The 19,066-nt window shown below is 42.1% G+C and overlaps 1 protein-coding gene across 3 annotated transcripts in view; it reads left to right on the top strand.

Moving 5' to 3' along the window:
• Positions 1–342: 342 nt before the first annotated feature.
• Positions 343–19,066, top strand: part of TMEM35A (transmembrane protein 35A) — a 32,010-nt gene continuing 13,286 nt past the window's right edge. The window contains exons 1-3 of one of the 3 annotated variants that reach the window (XM_066357226.1): positions 343–437; positions 2,668–2,735; positions 18,699–18,778. In XM_066357226.1, the coding sequence (XP_066213323.1) occupies positions 2,704–2,735; positions 18,699–18,778 (112 nt within the window). In that variant the 5' untranslated portion in view covers positions 343–437; positions 2,668–2,703. Of the gene's footprint in view, positions 438–2,667; positions 2,736–18,698; positions 18,817–19,066 lie in introns of all 3 variants that reach the window. The other 2 variants (XM_066357229.1, XM_066357230.1) reach the window with 2 other exon arrangements.

Raw genomic sequence — 19,066 nt, 5'->3', positions numbered from 1 at the left:
ATGAACCCTCTTACAGACCTGAGGAGACAAACGAAAAACCAGCTAGTGCCCAGGATCGCAGCGGCCTGGAAGAGTCACTTCCTGGTGCACAGAGCGCGGGGACTCAGCGCACACAGCCGGCCCGGGCGCGCGGGACCCCAGGCTTCGCGCAGTGGCCGGCGGCCCGACCCCCGCAGCTCGGCTCCTGAGCCTCTCTCTCCGCTCTCTAGGGGGCGCTTCTCCCCAGACCTCCTTCAAAAGCATTCCCGGCCCCATTGCCCCGCGGCTTCCGTCCCAAGTTCTCCACCCCTCCCCGTGACCCAGCCCACCGCCAGCTCTTCTCCCTGTCCCATTGGCGGATCTGGATAAGCCTTGATAATCGTAAAGCAGTGCTCAACACAACCGGTCGGGCGGTTGCGCAGTGGATAGAGCTTCGACCTAGGACGCCAAGGACCCAGGTTGGAACCCGAATGTGCCGGCTTAAGCGCTGGCTCACCCGCTTGAGTGTGGGGGTCTCTGGCTTGAAGCCTAAGGTCGCTAGCTTGAGCAAGGGGTCACCCGCTTGGCTGTGACACGCCCCCCCCCCCCCCGTCAAGGCGCTTATGAGAAGAAGTCACTCAAGTGCCACTTACGAGTTGATGCTTCTCCTCTCTCTCTCTCTCTCTCTCTCTCTCTCTCTCTCTCTCTCTCTGTCTCTCTATCTTCCAACCCAGTGTGGATCTGATGCCTGCTAGAAATCTATTTTTTTGGTGAGAAGAGTTAAACCACAGGTTCCCAGGAACGGTTCAGCACTATCAACACTATAGTGGAAATTTCTTTTTTAGAAAGAGAGAGAGAGAGAGAGGAGAAGCATCAACTTGTAAGTGGCACTCTCTCTCTCTCTCTCTCTCCCTTCCTCTCTCTCTAAAATCAATTAAAAAATAAAAATCAATTGTTTCTTTAATGGAATAAAATTTACAGCACGTGAACCTACATTTAATTTCTATGCCTAATAGTAATTTGACTTAAATGGAAAGCACTTTATAGTCAATATTTCAGTTATTTATTCAGAGCCTAACATGCCTGTTATGTGCTAGGCAATGCATTAGCCCTAGTGAGTACAGCAGTAAATTAAACATAGACCACCAGTACCTCAAATAACAGCCAACATTAAGTCAGCTAGACCAAGGCTCAAAGCCCAGGACTGCCACTTATAATCTGTGTGAACTTGAGCAAGTTACTTAATTGCTCAGTACCTCAGTTTCCTCAACTGAAAAAATGTCAATAATAATTGCACCTACCTCAAAGGATTGTGAGAAAGATTAAATAATTTAATACGTGTAAAGTGCTTAGAACAGAATAAGTACACCCTCAAATAAATGTTGGCTATTATCATTCAAAAACAATTTTATCAATATATACTGTGTGTAAATATACATATATACTATTTTTTAAAGGGGGGGTCCTTTGCTTCCCATTCTAAAGGTTTGAGTTGGTAAATGCTTCACTCAGATTGTGGCCTTCCTAATTGCTCTCATGGCTCGTAAGCAAAATTTGAGCCCAAAGTGTTGCTTTGGGTTCATTAGCCTGCATCGCTCCATCCAGTGAGACGAGGCTAGAGAAAGAGCCTTTGGTTCTCTTTTCCCTTTCTCTTCTTTTAGTTCCCACTCATGGGGATACCAGCTCTTCTCCTTTCTTTGCCTTTTCTGTCCGTTTCTTCTCTTGCCCTTTTACTCCTTTACCTTTTCTCACTTTGAGTTTATCTTGACTCACCCCAGCCCCACCTGTTCTGAGGATGCAAGCCAACTTCTTTTTTTTGTTTGTTTGTTTTTTTTGTGGGGTTTTTTTTTTTGTATTTTTCTGAAGTGAGAAGCAGGGAGGCAGAGACAGACCTCTGCATGCACCTGACAGGGATCCACCCGGCATGCCCACCAGGGGGCAATGCTCTGCCCATCTGGGGCGTTGCTCCATTGCAACTGGAACCATTCTAGCGTCTGAGGCAGAGGCCATGGAGCCATCCTCAGGGCCAACTTTGCTACAATGGAACCTTGGTTGCGGGAGGGGAAGAAAGAGACAGAAAGGAAGGAGAAGGGAAAGAAGATGGGCACTTGTCCTGTGTGCCCTGACCAGGAACCAAACCTGGGACTTCCACACACCAGGCCAACGCTCTACCGCTGAGCCAACCAGCCAGGGCCACAAGCCAACTACTTTAAAGCAGGTCTGTCATTGGAGAAGGCAGACCCTGAGGGGACAAGAGGGAAAAGAGATTAAGGAAGCTATAATGTAATCATTTCACCATTAACCCTTTTATATTTATTTAATCTGATAAAGCAGGTCCTCCTAGAAGAGGGAAATCATTACATTACATTTGTGAGAGGGGAAAGAAATACCCCATATTATAAAAAAAGGTTATATTTTTCAGCCAGAAAGTTAATAAATGGACATGTCTTAGGTTATAAGCAATATTGTTGAATTAAATAAGAATGAAATCAAGATAACATTTGCTTAACTTTGTTATCAGCAAATCAAATCACAATAAAGTGAAATCTCTAGAAATTTGTCAAACACTCTCATTTTGGTTCAAGTAAAACATCTCTGAGAGGCTACAGCATCAGCTCTCAGAAATAACGTGTTTTAAAATCACTTGGCAGTTAGGGCTGGTTTGGTTCCCTTAACCATATTCTTCAGATGTGATTTCCGTTCATCTAGGGCTGTGTTTGAGGCTGTAAGGGATAGACACCGACCATGCCCTGGAGACTGTGTGACCTGATGGAAAGGTAAGACACATACAGTGAGGATATAAAACAATGAAATGAGCTTTGGTAATTCTAGGAAAGCAGCATCTTCTTGGTAGTCAGGGAAGGAAGAGAATGTGAGAAGTGAGTTAAACGCATGACATTTGGATAACCTGAAAGGAAGTCAGGGCCAAAGCATGGAAACAGAAATGAGCAATATGTGTCTAATGCCCATGAGGAGGCAGCCCTGGCTATATGGAAGAATGGGCCCCAAATCACTGGAGATCCAGCTGATCATCTCAACAGATCCAGAGAGATAATGGAGGTCATCAAGTTCTGGGATGAGGGGTCTGATCTAGTTCCCTTAACAATGAGCAGCTAATGAAGAGGTGTTCATGAGATGTTTCTGGGAGAGAACTCTAAGAGATCTGTATAGGGTGGATTTTTTTTTTCATTTTTCCGAAGCTGGAAATGTGGAGGCAGTCAGACAGACTTCCACATGCGCCCGACCGGGATCCACTCGGCATGCCCACCAGGGGGCGATGCTCTGCCCCTCTGGGGCTTCGCTCTGTTGCATCCAGAGCCATTCTAGCGCCTGAGGCAGAGGCCACAGAGCCATCCTCAGCGCCCGGGCCATCTTTGCTCCAATGGAGCCTCGGCTGCGGGAGGGGAAGAGAGAGACAGAGAGGAAGGAGAGGGGGAGGGGTGGAGAAGCAGATGGGTGCTTCTCCTGTGTGCCCTGGCTGAGAATCGAACCCGGGACTCCTGCACGCCAGGCCGACGCTCTACCACTGAGCCAACCGGCCAGGGCTGTATAGGGTGGATTTTAAGGTGCAGTAACCTGGAAGCTGAGGGAGACTGCTGTGGTCATCTAGATGTGGAGTGCTAACTCTCTGTACGAAGGCATTCTGTGAAAATTTCTCAAAATGTGGATGGTGGCCCATCTGCAGTGTAATTTGGCTGGACAGTTGTAACAAGTGAGGGTTCTTAAGCCCTACCTCACACCAACAGAATCCAAATCTTAGAATGTCTGGGTTTGCAACAAGCTCTCCAGTTGATGCCCATTCAAATTTCAGCCTTACTACCATGCATCAACTGAATTAGTTGAAGGTAAAAAAAAAAAAAACAGAAATGCCCTAAAGTAAAATATAGATGATTATGCTGAAATGTGGACAGAAAGACAGAAGATAACTTTCTAAACCAAGAATCAGTTTAAAAAAATTAAAAACCTGTCACATAGGTAGATTTTACTACATAAACCTTAAGAACTTTTATATGACAAAAATGTAATTACAAAATTAAATCACCCTGGCAGGTTGGTTCAGTGGTGGAGCGTCAGCCTGGTGTGTGGATGTCCCAGGTTCAATTTCTGGTTAGGGCACACAGGAGAAGTGACCATCTGCTTTTCCACTCCTCCCCCTCTCCCTTCTCTCTCTTACCCTCTCTTCCCCTCCTGGAGCAAGTTGGCCCTGGTGACTGAGGCTGGCTCCATGGCCTCTGACTCAGGCACTAAGAAGAGCTCCACAGCTGATCAACAGAGCAATGCCCCCTAGTGGGCTTGCTGGGTAGATCCAAGTTGTGTGGCAGTGGGGTGCGTGTGGCAGTCTGTCTCTGCCTCCTGTTCTTTCACTGAATTTAAAAAAAAGTGAAATCATAAACAACAACAAATATATACAAGTATGGCAAAAGGTCATTCATTATCTTTACTGTATAGACCTTGGCAAAGGCATCTAAAAATAATTCCCAGGAAAAGAAATACAGAGGAAGGGTGGTTGCCAGATGCCTGACCAGATGGTGGCATCAGATAGAGCATCGGCCTGGGACACTGAGGACCCAGGTTAGAAACCCCAAGGTTGCTGGCTTGAGTGTGGACTCACCAGCTTGAGTACAGGGTCGCTGGACTGAGTGTGGGATCATAGACATGACCCCATGGCCTCTGGCTTGATGCCCAAGGTCACTGGCTTGAACAAGGGGTCACTGGCTAGGCTGGAGCCCACAAGGCACATATGACAAAGCAATCAATGAACAACTAAAAGTGCCACAACCACAAGTTGATGCTTCTCATCACTCTCCCTTCTCACCTCTCTCCCTTCTTGTCTATCTGTCCCTGTCTGTCTGTCTCTCTCTCACCAAAAAAAAAGAAAAAAGGGGATGCCAGGGGACTGAGGGTAGAAATAAGGAGACAGTGGTAAGAGAGTGCGAACTTTCAGCTCTAAGATGAGTAAGGTCTGAGGATCTAATATAAAATCTAGTGATAATAGGTGATAACATTGCATTGTATAACTGAAATTTGCTAAGAAAGTAGAACTTAAATATTCTCACTAAAAATAAATATGTGAAGTGATGGATGTGTTAATTAACTAGATGGGGGAATCCTTTCACAATATACATGTTTGTCAAATCACTGTGATGTACAATTTAAATATATTACAATTTTATGTTAATTATATCAATAAAGCTGAAAAAATCAGATAAGGTAGGTGTGCCTTTCTTGGGGAACACCCACTCAAATCTCCTTTTTGAGTGATTTTCTTTTCTTCTAAACACTAAGGTTCCCCACCGGAGTTGCAACCAGGGGAGCAGTGGGCAGTGGCAGCCTGTCCTGGGCTGACCCCCTCACGGGCCCCCAGGGCCCCCTTCTCTCTGACTTCCCAGTGAGCTGACAGCAGCCCCACCTTGGCTCACTTTTCCTATAACGTCTCTAGAGGCCAAAGCAGAGCCACTAGGGTCCCTCCTGTCACTTCTAGCCTAAGCCCTTCTTTTGTTTCACTGTCCCCAGCTTTAATACATTCACTCTCAAAATAAATATAAATTAAAAAGCAAGAAGGAAGGAAGGAGGGAGGGAGGGAGGGAAGGAAGGAGAACAAAAGGAGAGAGAGAGAAAGAAAAAAAAGGAAAGGAGAGAGGGAGGGAGGGAGGGAGGGAGGGAGGAAGGAAGGAAGGAAGGAAGGAAGGAAGGAAGGAAGGAAGGAAGGAAGGAAGGAAAGAAAAGGTATAATAGTGCTTTGTTCTACCTTACTGTTAAGGAGAGAATATGCAAATGATATCAAGTAGATAATATTATTTTACCTATCAAACTAGTGAAGATTTTAAAAAAGCACTAATATTCCTCAAAGTATATGGACAGTGAGACAGTCTCACACATAGCTGGCGGGATTGCAAATTGATATAGCCTTCCTGGAAAGCAATTAGAATGAAGCACCTTTAAAAATTTCATATTATTTGTCCCAGAAATTCCATCTCTAGGAATCTATTCTAAGGAAGTAGAGATGTGGACAAAGATATATGCCCAAAGGTTTTGATGGTTGAAAATAAAAAGCGTCTTCAAGGTCAAACATTAAAAAAAATGGGGACTGGTTACATAAAATAGGGTCTATCCATAGACTATTATAAAACCACTAAAAATTACATTCATGGTATAGTATTAGAAGTCATGGTGTCATTGCCTTTATGATGTTGGGGGGTGGCTGGCAGAGGGCATTAGGGGGCTTCAGAGAGCTGATAAAATTTGATTTCTTTATCTGGGTGCTGGTTATAGAGGTATGTTCACTTTGAGAAAATTTATTGAGTTATACTCTTTGGATATGTAAACTTTTCTGTATGTATGTTACATTTCAATAAAAATTTAACTTAAGGCCTGACCTGTGGTGGTGCAGTGGATAAAGCATCAACCTGGAAACGCTGAGGTTGCCGGTTCAAAACCCTGGGCTTGCCTGGTCAAGGCACATATGGGGAGTTGATGCTTCCTGCTCCTCCTCCCTTCTCTCTCTCTCTCTCTCTCTCTCTCTCTCTCTCTCTCTCTCTCATGAATAAATAAATAAATAAAAATCTTAAAAAAAATAAAAAAAAATAAAACTCTTGCTTTAAAAAAAAAAAGTTTAACTTAAGCCTGACCCATGGTGGCACAGTGAATAGAGCATCAACATGGGACGCTGAGGACCCAGATTTGAAACCCAAAGATTGCCGGCTTGAACATGGGCTCATCAGTTTGAGTGCAGGGTGACCAGCTTGAGCGTGAGATAACAGGCATGACCCCATGGTCAGTGACCTGAGCCCAAAGGTCACTAGCTTGAGCAAGGGGTCATTGGCTTGGCTGGAGCCTCTCAGTCAAGGCACACATGAGAAGCAATCAATAAACAACTATAAAGTACTGCAACTACAAGTTAATATTTCTCATCTTTCTCCCTTCCTGTCTCTCTTCCTCTTTCTCCTTGAAAAATATAGCTTAAAATCATGTCTTTGAAAGTTTGTAAAAATATAAATTAAATAGGTTGTTTGTTTGTTTGTTTTTTTGTTTGTTTGTTTTTTTGTATTTTTCTGAAGCTGGAAACGGAGAGAGAAAGTCAGACAGACTCCCACATGCTCCCGACCAGGATCCACCCGGCACGCCCACCAGGGGGCGACGCTCTGCCCATCAGCGGGGCGATGCTCTGCCCTTCCAGGGCGTCGCTCTGTTGCGACCAGATCCACTCTAGCGCCTGGGGCAGAGGCCAAGGAGCCATCCCCAGCGCCCGGGCCATCTTTGCTCCAATGGAGCCTCACTGCGGGAGGGGAAGAGAGAGACAGAGAGGAAGGAGGGGGGGGGGTGGAGAAGCAGACGGGCACTTCTCCTGTGTGCCCTGGCCGGGAATCGAACCCGGGACTTCTGCACGCCAGACCGACGCTCTACCACTGAGCCAACCGGCCAGGGAAATTAAATAGTTTTAATGACATGACAATATGTGAAGACAGCAACCTTATATGAAAAAATAAATAATTGTACATTCAGTATGATCTGAAATTTGTATGTTAAAAACGCCTTAAAAGGCAGTATGCCAACTGTTTAGTCTATATTCTGTTTACTCTCGATAGTGAGCTTGGAGTGAGTCATTTGTTGCTTCTTTTCCATTTCTATGCTTTCTAATTTGTCTACAATGAACAGGCATTACACTGATAATAAGAACAAAGTAGCCTGACCAGGTGGTGACACAGTGGATAGAGCATTGGACTGAGATGCAGTGGACCCAGGTTCAAAACCCTGAGGTTTCTGGCTTAAGCGTGGGCTCACCAGCTTGAGCGGGGGGGGGGGGGTGTCACTGGCTTGAGTATGGGATCATAGACATGACCCCATGGTCGCTGGCTTGAGCCCAAAGTCACTGGTTTGAGCCCAAAGGTTGCTGGCTTGAGCAAGGGGTCACTCCCCCCCCCCCGTTAAGGCACATATGAGAAAGCAATCATTGAACAACTAAGGTGCTGCAACGAGGAATTAATGCTTCTCATCTCTCTCCCTTTCTGTCTGTCCCTATCTGTCCCTCTCTCTGACTCTCTGTCTCTTTCAAAATCCAAACAAACAAACAAACAAAAAAAAAACCAAAGTAAAATGTCAGGAAAAAATGTGAACTGATAAAACTTGGTGAAAGCCCCATAGTCCAGACTATGCAACTGAGAACTAGATTTTATCATTTCCCATGGAAATGATTTAGACTCTTAGGAACTAATTTACTGTAAGAGGATTTATAGGAGACTGGCTTATAAGCCAAATACCAGTGAAGAATACAGTTCCTAGCGACTGAAACATTTTCATCTCTTATCTGAGGTTATACCTTCCAGCTATTAACGTACCTGAGATAGCCAACTAGCAATCAGAAGGTCACTTGAAATTTGAACATATGGAGTGCAGTGGTTTTGAGGGCTCTTCGACTGTGTTATTTGTAACACATCTATCAGACCAGTGTTCCTGTTACTTGAACAGTACTGGATAAACCTTGACTCTCAAAAAACCATGTTCTTTTTTCCACCATTTCTAACTAGTTACCAGAATCTTCTGTCATTACAATATTACCTGCCTCCTATGCTCATTACATGTTACAGTTGCCAAGGTAACAGCTCATCTAACATGAATTACATTCTAGGTTGGTAGCTCCCAGGTGAGATACTGGAAAGCATCTTAATTTCATCTGCAGCATATATACAAATTATATTTACAAGAAGTCACTTCGCTGAAGAGTTACAGAAGGCTAATTTCACCCACTGTGAGCTTTAAAAATTTTTTTTTCAATTAAAGCATCTATCATTTCCTGATTTATGTGTCTAATATTTTCTAAACTGTATCTCTTAGGTTTGGAGATGCATATTACTTTTGGGGCCCTTCAGGTCATGATAAACATCAAGAATTTGGACAATAGTACTTAGGAGAATGGCACGGGCACTTAAAAATAGGAAAGTCAGAAAGGAGGTCTTCCTGGAAGGGGAGATGATAGTGGGACCTGGAGTGAAAGTCCAGTGGGCACGTGGAGAATGAGTTAACATATATTGTACATAGAAGAAATTACCCTGAAAACTATAACCAAACTACCTATCTACCTTTATGTTCTGATTTCTAGGGTAACAGATATTTACTTCCTCAGGTTTACATGGCTGGTGCTGATGTTCATTTTCTCACTTAATAAGGTCCTTAACCTTTCCTATTTATAGTGTTAAAATTTGCAATCAATGTCAATAGCATTCCAACAGTGGCTGCTCATTCCTCAGAGCTAGATGTAGAGAAATAACAGGGGGAAAACGAACCCATTTCCTGCTCTGCACCGCAATGCCATCAATGCCATCAATACAGGAACTTTGGCTTCGTGCCTAGACTCAGCATTAAGGGTACCACTTCTACCAAGAGGCTGTAATTTCAATCCTCTCCAAGTCACCATCCTCAACCGCTCCTCTCTACTTTCTTTCCTGATGCTACACACTTGTATTTTTTAAGAGCCATTATTACTTTGAATGGATGATAGAACTAGATTGCTTTCAGGGTGCCCTCCCCTTAATGTTCAACAATTATGTGAATGAAGAAACTGGTAGATGAAATACTTTCTGCTCCATACCCATTGGGTTGTTTAAGACACTATTTGGTTTCTGACTTTATAATTAGTCTCTTTTCCAAAGAAATTCAATGACATTGGAAATGAAAGTTACTATTCAGAATAGCCCGTATATTAATAATACAGATTCAACCTTTATTGAATCCTTACTCTGTGCCTTGGACTGTGCTCATCAGTGCTCTATGTGCATTATCCCATGTAAGTACCTATTTTACAAATGAGAACATTGGTAGCCGTATTTTACAGATGAGGTAACTGAGACTTAGAAAGGGATCAGTAGCTTGTTCGAGGTCACATAGTAAGTGGTGGAACCAGAACTCGAATTCAGCTGTCTGATGCCTGCCTGCATCTCTATTTTTATTCTTTGAATTTTTAAACAGAAGTTCTCAAATTTTAGTGTGCAGCAAAGTTCCAGAGGGCTTGTTAAAATAGATTATTGGGTTCCATCCCCAGAGTTTCTGATTCAATGGGTCTAGGGTAGGGCCTAAAATGTGCATTTCTTTTTTTTTTTTTTGTATTTTTCTGAAGCTGGAAACGGGGAGAGACAGTCAGACAGACTCCCGCATGCACCCCGACCGGGATCCACCCTGCACACCCACCAGGGCCGACGCTCTGCCCACCAGGGGGCGATGCTCTGCCCCTCCGGGGCTTCGCTCTGTCGCGACCAGAGCCACTCTAGCGCCTGGGGCAGAGGCCAAGGAGCCATCCCCAGCGCCCGGGCCATCTTTGCTCCAATGGAGCCTTGGCTGCGGGAGGGGAAGAGAGAGACAGAGAGGAAGGAGGGGGGGGGAGCAGAAGCAAATGGGCGCTTCTCCTATGTACCCTGGCCGGGAATCGAACCCGGAACTTCTGCACGCCAGGCCGACACTCTACCGCTGAGCCAACCGGCCAGGGCTTAAAATGTGCATTTCTAATGAGTTCCCAGGTGATGCTGATGTTGCTGGAATAGAGAACATTCACTCTGTACTCCATAGCCTCCAGTCAAGGGAAAAGAGGCTACAGTTACAATGAAGGACAGTGGGCTTGCTCTCTCCTCATGGCTCAGTGCTCAGGGATCATGGGGAAGTTCTGATGTGCAGGTTTCAGTCGCTGCCTTCGCCTCCCCAGGAAGACTTGACAACTGGCTAGAGACTCCGCTGTGGGAGAGAACACAGCACATAGATGGTGCTCACAGAACATAATATATCTAGAAAGAGCTGGACATATCTGGGTTAGGTTCAGATTCCAAATTAGTCCTGACAGCTACAAAAAGCTGATGCATGTATTGTATGTTCTTGGTTTTCTTTTGGAAGCAGCTCAGAGTTTAAGTTGAAGAGCAGTATTCGCTGAGTCGCTACTTGTCAGTTGGGATTATGATATAACTGACACATTCAGTCTGATGCCATGTAGGGTCTCGATTAACACTACTTGTGAAGCTGAGGAAAGGGCCATTACTGTGCAAACTCTTCTCAGAGCTTGCTGTTCACACCTACCTTTTAAAGAACATGTGTTGCCTTCAGTAGACAGAGAGGCATAAGTTGAATTTAACACTCATCCCGCCGTAACCTTGTTTCTCTTTTCACTTTACACTCATTTCCCACCATGTGCCTAGTATTTCCGTGAAATACAGCTGAGGTCACTGAATTTTGAGGCAACAGAGTGCAGTGTTTATTAGTGTGGCTGCAGATTAGAAGCAATTGGAAAGCTTTTTAAAAATACAAGGACTGGGGACACCCCTCCCAGAACAATTAAATCAGAATCTCTGCAGATGGGTCCTGCTTATGTGCCTTAAAAACAAATTTGCAGCCTGACCTGTGGTGGCGCAGTGGATAAAGCATTGACCTGGAACACTGAGGTCACTGGTTCAAAACCCTGGGCTTGCCTGGTCAAGGCATATATGGGAGTTGATGCTTCCAGCTCCTCCCCCCTGTCTCTCTCTTCTCTCTCTCTCTCTCTCTCTCTCTCTCTCTCTCTGTCTCTGTCTCTCTCTTATTCTAACTCTCTCTCCTCTCTAAAAAATGAATAAATAAATATAAAAACAAAACAAAACAAAAAAAACAAATTTGCAGGTGATTCTGACATCAGACAAGGTTAAAAATCAATAATTGTCAAAAAGGCTCTGCTGTTGTGCAGACTACATTTCTGGCTCTGTCACTTGTGAGATGACCTTGGGCAAATGACTTTTCCTCTCAGATCCTCAATTTTCCCATCTGTAAAAATTGGCAAAATAATAGAACCTATTGGACTTATTTAATAGGGCTGTCTTAAGGATTGAATAGGCTGGTGTATTCGATGCAATAAAATTGTACAATGCCTAGCACAGAGTGATCGCTCACTAGATGGTGGCTAGTAATAAAATTAAGGCATCCCTTTTCAGCAAACAGAGCAAGTCATGAGGCTCTGACCTTAAAGAAGATGTGAGTAGTGTACCCACTCTGCTCTGGATCTCGAGATCAATAAGGACCACTATGATAAAGCAAATGACTCTATCTTGCAAACCTCCCATAACAGATGGGGGAAATGATGCTTCTTTGGATAAGACACCAAGTAAAAGCAAACCAAAAACAAAGTAACATTTATATTCTAAGAGATCAGCCTACAAAGGACCCTGAGGAAATAATAGATCACTTTGGGTTTTCAGACCACATTTTGAGAAATGTTGAAGAATGAAAGATGGTCTTCACTGTACCTGGTGGCTTCATCAGCTATTAAATTTCTAGAGTATTTAGAGGTCACAATACAAAAAATAACCCTTAATGTCTGTTGCCTAATGTCTTATGTTAACTCTTCACCCTCTGTAGGCATGTGAGTTTGTGACCCCTGATGCATAAACCACTCAGAGACCTTTAAAGTTGAAGCAAAAACCTTCAAACACCCAAGTGGTAGGAAGGATGTAAGGAAAGAGATGTATCGAGACAGAATTTCTCAAGCCCTAAGAGATATCAAAGAGGGCCACTTCTTTGTAAAGACTAAGTATTAGATCTCAGTTCAGTTTCAAGTCAAGTTTAAAAATCTAGTATTCTATCTTACCTCCAGAGCCAAATAAAGATAAAACTTGCAATCTCATGGTGAATCTGGTAGTAGCCAAATATAAGACACATGAGAGTCACATTCACTACTTCCTGGACAGTGTCTTTCAAAGCAGATCTGGTTCATATCTATAAGCATAATCCCCTAATGTGATAATAGAATGGTCCAGGGGGAATGTAGAGCCTCCAGGTGAGGGAGGTTCAGATGGAAACTGAGAGGAGGCAGCTGGAGGAAAAACAAGGCACTCACTTTCATGCCCACCTGCTTATCAAATGGGAGTCCCTTCTGTTCTTATAGAACAAAGGCAGCTGAATCCCCACCCTCTATGGAAACCTCGCATTCTTACCCAGGGTTTGGTATAACTCTGTCATCTTGGGATGGTCCCAGCATGTGGTCTGAGCCTGGTGGCTACAAACAAAAGCATCAATATCACAAGCATCCACAGCACCCCTCACCGCCCTCACACATGCACACACCACTCAGTGACAGGTTGGATGCAGGAGCTGCAGGATCCAGGGGTGAACCCTAAGGTCCAGAAGCACAAGGATTCCCCTTTTCCCTAGTAGAATCTTGAGCTCTTGAGATGAGTAGGAGGAAGAACTGGGTTGGATGGAGGAATCTCAGAAAATAAGGAGTGACAGGAGCAGGTATAAAGAAAGACAGGTGAAGGAGAGAGTCAGCAGGTAACTTACCTCACTTGCTGAAGGGAACTCTTTTGGATGAAATTGCCCTTTTACTAGAGTCAAAGACAAAACTATACTGCTGCCATTTAAAAGTGCTTAGTAGTGTTCTGAGCAACCATTTTTTTGTTTGTTTTTGTTTTTTTTAGAAAGACAGAGAGACATACAGAGGAAAGGAGAGGAAGAGAGATGAGAAGCATCAACTCATAGTTGTGGCACCATAATTGTTCATTTTTTATTTTTTTTATTTTTTTTTTCTTTTTAACTTTTTTTTTTTTTTTTTGTATTTTCTGAAGTGAGAAGCAGGAAGGCAGAGAGACAGATTCCTACATGTGCCCGACCGGGATCCACCCTGCACGCCCACCAGGGGGTGATGTTCTGCCCATCTGGGACGTTGCTCCATTGCAACCAGAGCCATTCTAGTGCCTGAGGCAGAGGCCATGGAGCCATTCTCAGTGTCTGGGCCAACTTTGTTCCAATGGAACCTTTGCTGAAGGAGAGGAAGAGAGAGAGAGAGAGAAAGGAGAGGGGAAAGGGTGGAGAAGCAGATGGGTACTTCTCCTGTGTGCCCTGGCTGGAAATCGAACCCAGGACTTTCACATGCTAGGCCGACGCTCTACCACTGAGCCAACTGGCCAGGGCCATAGTTGTTCATTGATTGCTTCTCATACATGCCTTGATGTAGGGGGGGGCTCCAGCCAAGCCAGTGACCCCTTGATCAAGCTAATGACCTTGGGCTTTAAGCCAGTAACCTTTGAGCTCAAGCCAGTGACCATGGGATCATCAACATGATCCCACTCAAGCCAATAATCTCACATTCAAGTTGGTGAACCTATGCTCAAGTGGGTTGAGCCCACGCTCATGCTGGCAACCTCAGGGTTTTAAACCTGGAACCTCAGCATCCTAGGTTGACACTCTATCCACTATACTACTACCAGTCAGACACCAATTGTATTGTTAACACCTAGGCAAGAAGGGCTTTCTGCTCTGGGACCCATGCTTTAAAGGATCCCTCAAATTCCAACTATACAAAAATAAGTTTATTAAAGAAGACATGCCTGAACAGGCAGTGTCACAGTGGATAGAGCGTCGGACTGGGATGCAGAAGACCCAGGTTCGAGACCCAGAGGTTGCCAGTTTGAGTGCAGGCTCATCTGGTTTGAGCAAAGCTCACCAACTTGGACCCAAGTTCGCTAGCTTGAGCAAGGGGTTACTCGGTCTGCTGAAGGCCTACAGTCAAGGTACATATGAGAAAGCAATCACTGAACAACTAAGGTGTCGCAACGAAAAACTGATGATTGATGCTTCTCATCTCTCTCCGTTCCTGTCTGTCTGTCCCTGTCTATCCTTCTCTCTGACTCTCTCTCTCTGTCTCTGAAAAATAACTAACTAACTAACTAAATAAATAAATAAAATAAAAAGAAAACATAAAAAAAAAAAAGAAGACGTGCACTCATGTCACTCAGGATCCAGTACACAACACATAATCCTAAACCTCTGCTCTCATGATTAACATCATTCAACCATAAGGAGGACACTTTATATCTCTTGCCCTATGTACTTAAAACAAGAGGCAAATTCATACAGATACCATGAAGGTTTGTGAATTATGCTGCTGCCAATGTCAAGCACTGCTTTGATGTGCAGGGGGAAATTTAAACAGAAGTGCCTAGTAAGAAAAAAGACAAATTGATTTGTCAAGTTCTTCCTCTCTCAATAGCAATAGATTCTTCCATAACAATGATTGTTTCTCAGTAGTAACAAGCATTGGCTTTCTAGTTTCTCTTTGTGTTCCAATTCATGGTTCTATGACAGTGTGGCAAGTGGGCTTCCATTTGTACTCTTGCCCCAAGCCAGGCAAATGTTAGAAGTTGGCCTGTAGCTAATACAGTAAGATGTGGAAAAAGAAATGTGGTAGAACTATTGGAAAGGAGACAAAATCATCATTATTTGCAACGGATTCAGTTGTCTATCCAGAGAACACCCAAAGGAATCAATTGAAACACTCACAGATTTAACAAGAGAGTTCAGAAAAGAGTTCAGTGAAGTGGCTGAATACCAGTCAATAATTTTCCTGTAAGCCAGCAACAACCAGTTAGAGATATAATAGAAAAAAATTTATGATGAAAGGAAAATAGCATAAAATTCTTAGGAATAACTTTAATTTAAAAAAATAAACAGGCTATACAAAGAAAAAAAACCAAGGATATTTGTATATCTCTCTGCATCCAAGATTTGAATAAATGGAAATTAATAACATATTTCTGAATGGGAAAGCTGTATTTTATAAGAAATCAACTCTTAAAAATTAATTACATGTTAAATTAAATCCAGTCAAAATTTGAACTTATTTTACCTTGATAAAGTGATTCTAAATTTCACCTAAAAAATAAATAAGGGAGAATGGCAAATCATTTTTGAAAAAGTATAATAATAATGATGGGAAACCTGGTTTACAAGATATAAATATATATATATGTATTATAATATCTAAAACATTATAGTGTTGTCACAAGAATCAACAAAGAAATCAATTGGACAGAAAACAAGGCCTTGAGACTGACCTAGTAAAAAGCTAAGCAACTGATACACAGTAAAAAGAAGCAACACAAACCAATGAGTATTGAATTAGTCATCAGTGTTAAATTTAAAAAAAATACATACAACAGCTTTAAGAAAATATAGGCAAATGTTTAATGTTGAGATTGGGAAAAAACTTTCTAAGCATAAAAGCAATGGGAAAATCATAAAGGTATTGCTAAAGTTGACTCTGTCAAATTTATTGGCAAACACAGACTGGGAAAAATATTTAAACTTGACTTATGTAAGTATGATATAAAGAGCTCTTAGGAATCAATCAAAAACACCAATACTCAAAATAAAAGGGGAAAGGAACATAAACAGAAGAGATACATACAACTAATAAATATATGAAAAAATGTTCTAACATTAATATTTTATGACATAGAAATTTTTAAATGAATGAAATTGGTGAAGATGAAAAATTAAATTCTCCATGCAGATCTGATGTGGTGAAGGGCACACACTTCTATACTGCTGATGGAGGTTAAATTTCCTTTCGGGACAGCATATTAGTAATATGCATTGAGTCTTTTAAACATTCATCTCTCTCTCTCTCTCTCTCTCTCTCTCTCTCTCTCTTACTCTCTCTTAGCGAGTGAGCAAGAGAGAGAGACAGACAAGAAGGGAGAGAGATGAGAAGCATCAATTCTTTGTTGCGTCACTTCAGATGTTCATTGATTGCTTTCTCATATGTGCCTTGATGGGGGGGGCTTCATCAGAGCCAGTGACCCCTTGCTCAAGCTAGCAACCTTGGGCTCAAGCCAGAGACCTTGGGTTCAAGCTAGTGACCATGTGGTCATGTCTATGATCCCACACTCAAACCAACAAACCCACACTCAAGCTGGTGAACTCATGCTGAAGCCAGCAACCTGGGGTTTTTGATCCTGGGTCCTCAGCATCCTAAGCCAATGCTCTATCCACTGTGCTACTGCATAAACATTCATATCTCCCAAATGAACTAAAGGTGCTACAGTATACTAATAAACAATAGGATTAAGTTGAATACCCCAAAAGGTGGCAGCCCTGATCTGGATTCAGGGCATTCCTTACTCCATTTTCCCATTTATAAAATGGAGAGAATTAACAGTACTAATCTCACAATATATACAAGTCACTGAGCATAGTGTCTGGCATCTTCTAAGTAATAAGTAAATGTTAGCATTATATTATATTATATTATATTATGTTATATTAATTATGTTATATATTTCATAGATATAGATAAAATGAAAAGTTGTTAATTTGGACCCATTTGACCTCTAAAATTTATCCTAAGGAAAAAATTCAGGAATTCAGAAAAAAGATATATATACATACAAGGATATGCATCATATCTTCACTTGCATAAGCAACAGTCATGAAAACAGCATCAATATCTAGCAATAACAACAGTTAAACGAGTTATAGTAAGTACATTCAAATGATGCTGAAGTATTATACAATCATTTTAAAAAGATTGTGCTTTTGAAGACAGTTTAATGATGCAAAAAAAATGCCAACAAGCAGGATATAAAACTAAACCTACAGTAGGATCAGATTTTGAAAGACTAATTCACATCTATTTTGTACATAAAGAGGTGCTTAAGAAAAAGGTCAATTAAAATATTGACCAAAATGTTAACAATGTTTATCTCTCCAGGTTGGGATTATAAATTATTTTTTATTTATTGTTCAGTATTTTATACATTTGATAATAAATAGCATTATTCCCATTATCATGTAAGTTGAGAAAGAAAATAGTATATATATATACAATACATTTCGATCAGTTGCTTAACTATATGAATGGGCTTCCCTAAGTGCCCATTTTACTGCTATATTCAATGTAAGATATTTGGAAGACAAATGATAAAGACAAACATTTCATTTTGGTTTATTCTTTCCAGTTTTTCTTGTATGTATAAATACTCTCCTCCCTAATAAAGCCTATTCTCTCTTATACCACAAGCCCATTGGGAACAGGGTCGATGACTCATTTATCTGTGTATTCCTACAGTGTCTAACTCATTTGTATCCACTTTGTATGCACTCAGTAATTTATAGGTTTCATTATAATCATAAAAGAGTCTGAAATTCTTCCACCATAATATGCAAATGATCACTGAATCTTAATGTGTTACCGCTCCCAGGAATATTTGCATTTAAATTCATCAATTTTTCCCCAACAAAGATGTATTAAGATCTGTTGCACAAAGGTGTTGCTTCATAGATGCTATGGGGGATATATAGAAGTTGTTCCTTCCTTTTAAATGCTTGTAATCTAAACTAATTGTGGAGTAGGTTTTGAAGGCAGAAGAAGCAAAAAGAGAACAACAGCCATTAAGGAATCTTATGTTAGACACTTACTAGGCAATTGATTTACATGGAATTCTTACAGCAAACCTTTGAGGCAGAATTTTCATCCATATTTTATAAATGTGGAAATGGAGGCTCAGCTAAGTGATTTATACAAGTTCACAGAGTTAATGGCAGAGCTAGGATTTAAATTTTGCCTTCTGAGTTGGAGTCCAGACTGTTCTCTCTTCCTTAATGAACATTGCCATTCAAAAAAGTGTGTGTGTGTGTGTGTGTGTGTGTGTGTGTAATTACAGTGCTAATTAGCATCAGGTAAGTGCCATACTAATGATGTAAAATATTATACCAAGAAGCAGTAGAACGATGTTTAAGAATCCAGACTCTGGAACTGACTGCCTGGGTTTGAATTCTGGCTCCCTACTTATTAGCTTGGGCAAGTTACTTACTTAACTTCCCTATCCTTCAATATTCCGTACATAAAATGAGAGCTCATTCCTAGCTCACAGTATTGATATAAGGATAACTTCGTTAATACCAGGGCAGCATCTAGCACTTAGTAAATGGTTGATAAATTTTGGTTATTATTACAGGAAATCAGAAGAAGAAATGAAATCCGACTGGGAATGGATCAGGGAAGGCTTCATGGAGGAGCTGGAAGAAAATGTGAAATGTTAGTGAAGAGCCCTGGTAAAGGGGAATATGGTGGAGGTGGGAAAGGTCAGGCTCTGTGGGGCGTGAGGAGATAGGAGGGGAAAGGTGGCGCTTGGCAGTGGGGGCTATTGGCAGATAGGCTGGGGGTCTTTAATGCTCAGCTTAAAATTCCGGAGTTAAACCAGAATTCAATTTCTGGGCAACTGAAGCCATGAAAGGTTTTAGAGGATGATAAAGAGAAAGCCTTCCCTTGGCAGCAATCAAACCTGACAATTTTGCAGTTTAATCCTTGAGCGCTATCCACTGC

The sequence above is a fragment of the Saccopteryx leptura genome, chromosome X, assembly GCF_036850995.1.
Source record: "Saccopteryx leptura isolate mSacLep1 chromosome X, mSacLep1_pri_phased_curated, whole genome shotgun sequence".
Lineage (NCBI taxonomy): Eukaryota > Metazoa > Chordata > Mammalia > Chiroptera > Emballonuridae > Saccopteryx > Saccopteryx leptura.
The sequence above is the reverse complement of the archived record's forward strand: the minus strand, read 5'-3'. Positions and strand labels throughout refer to the sequence as shown.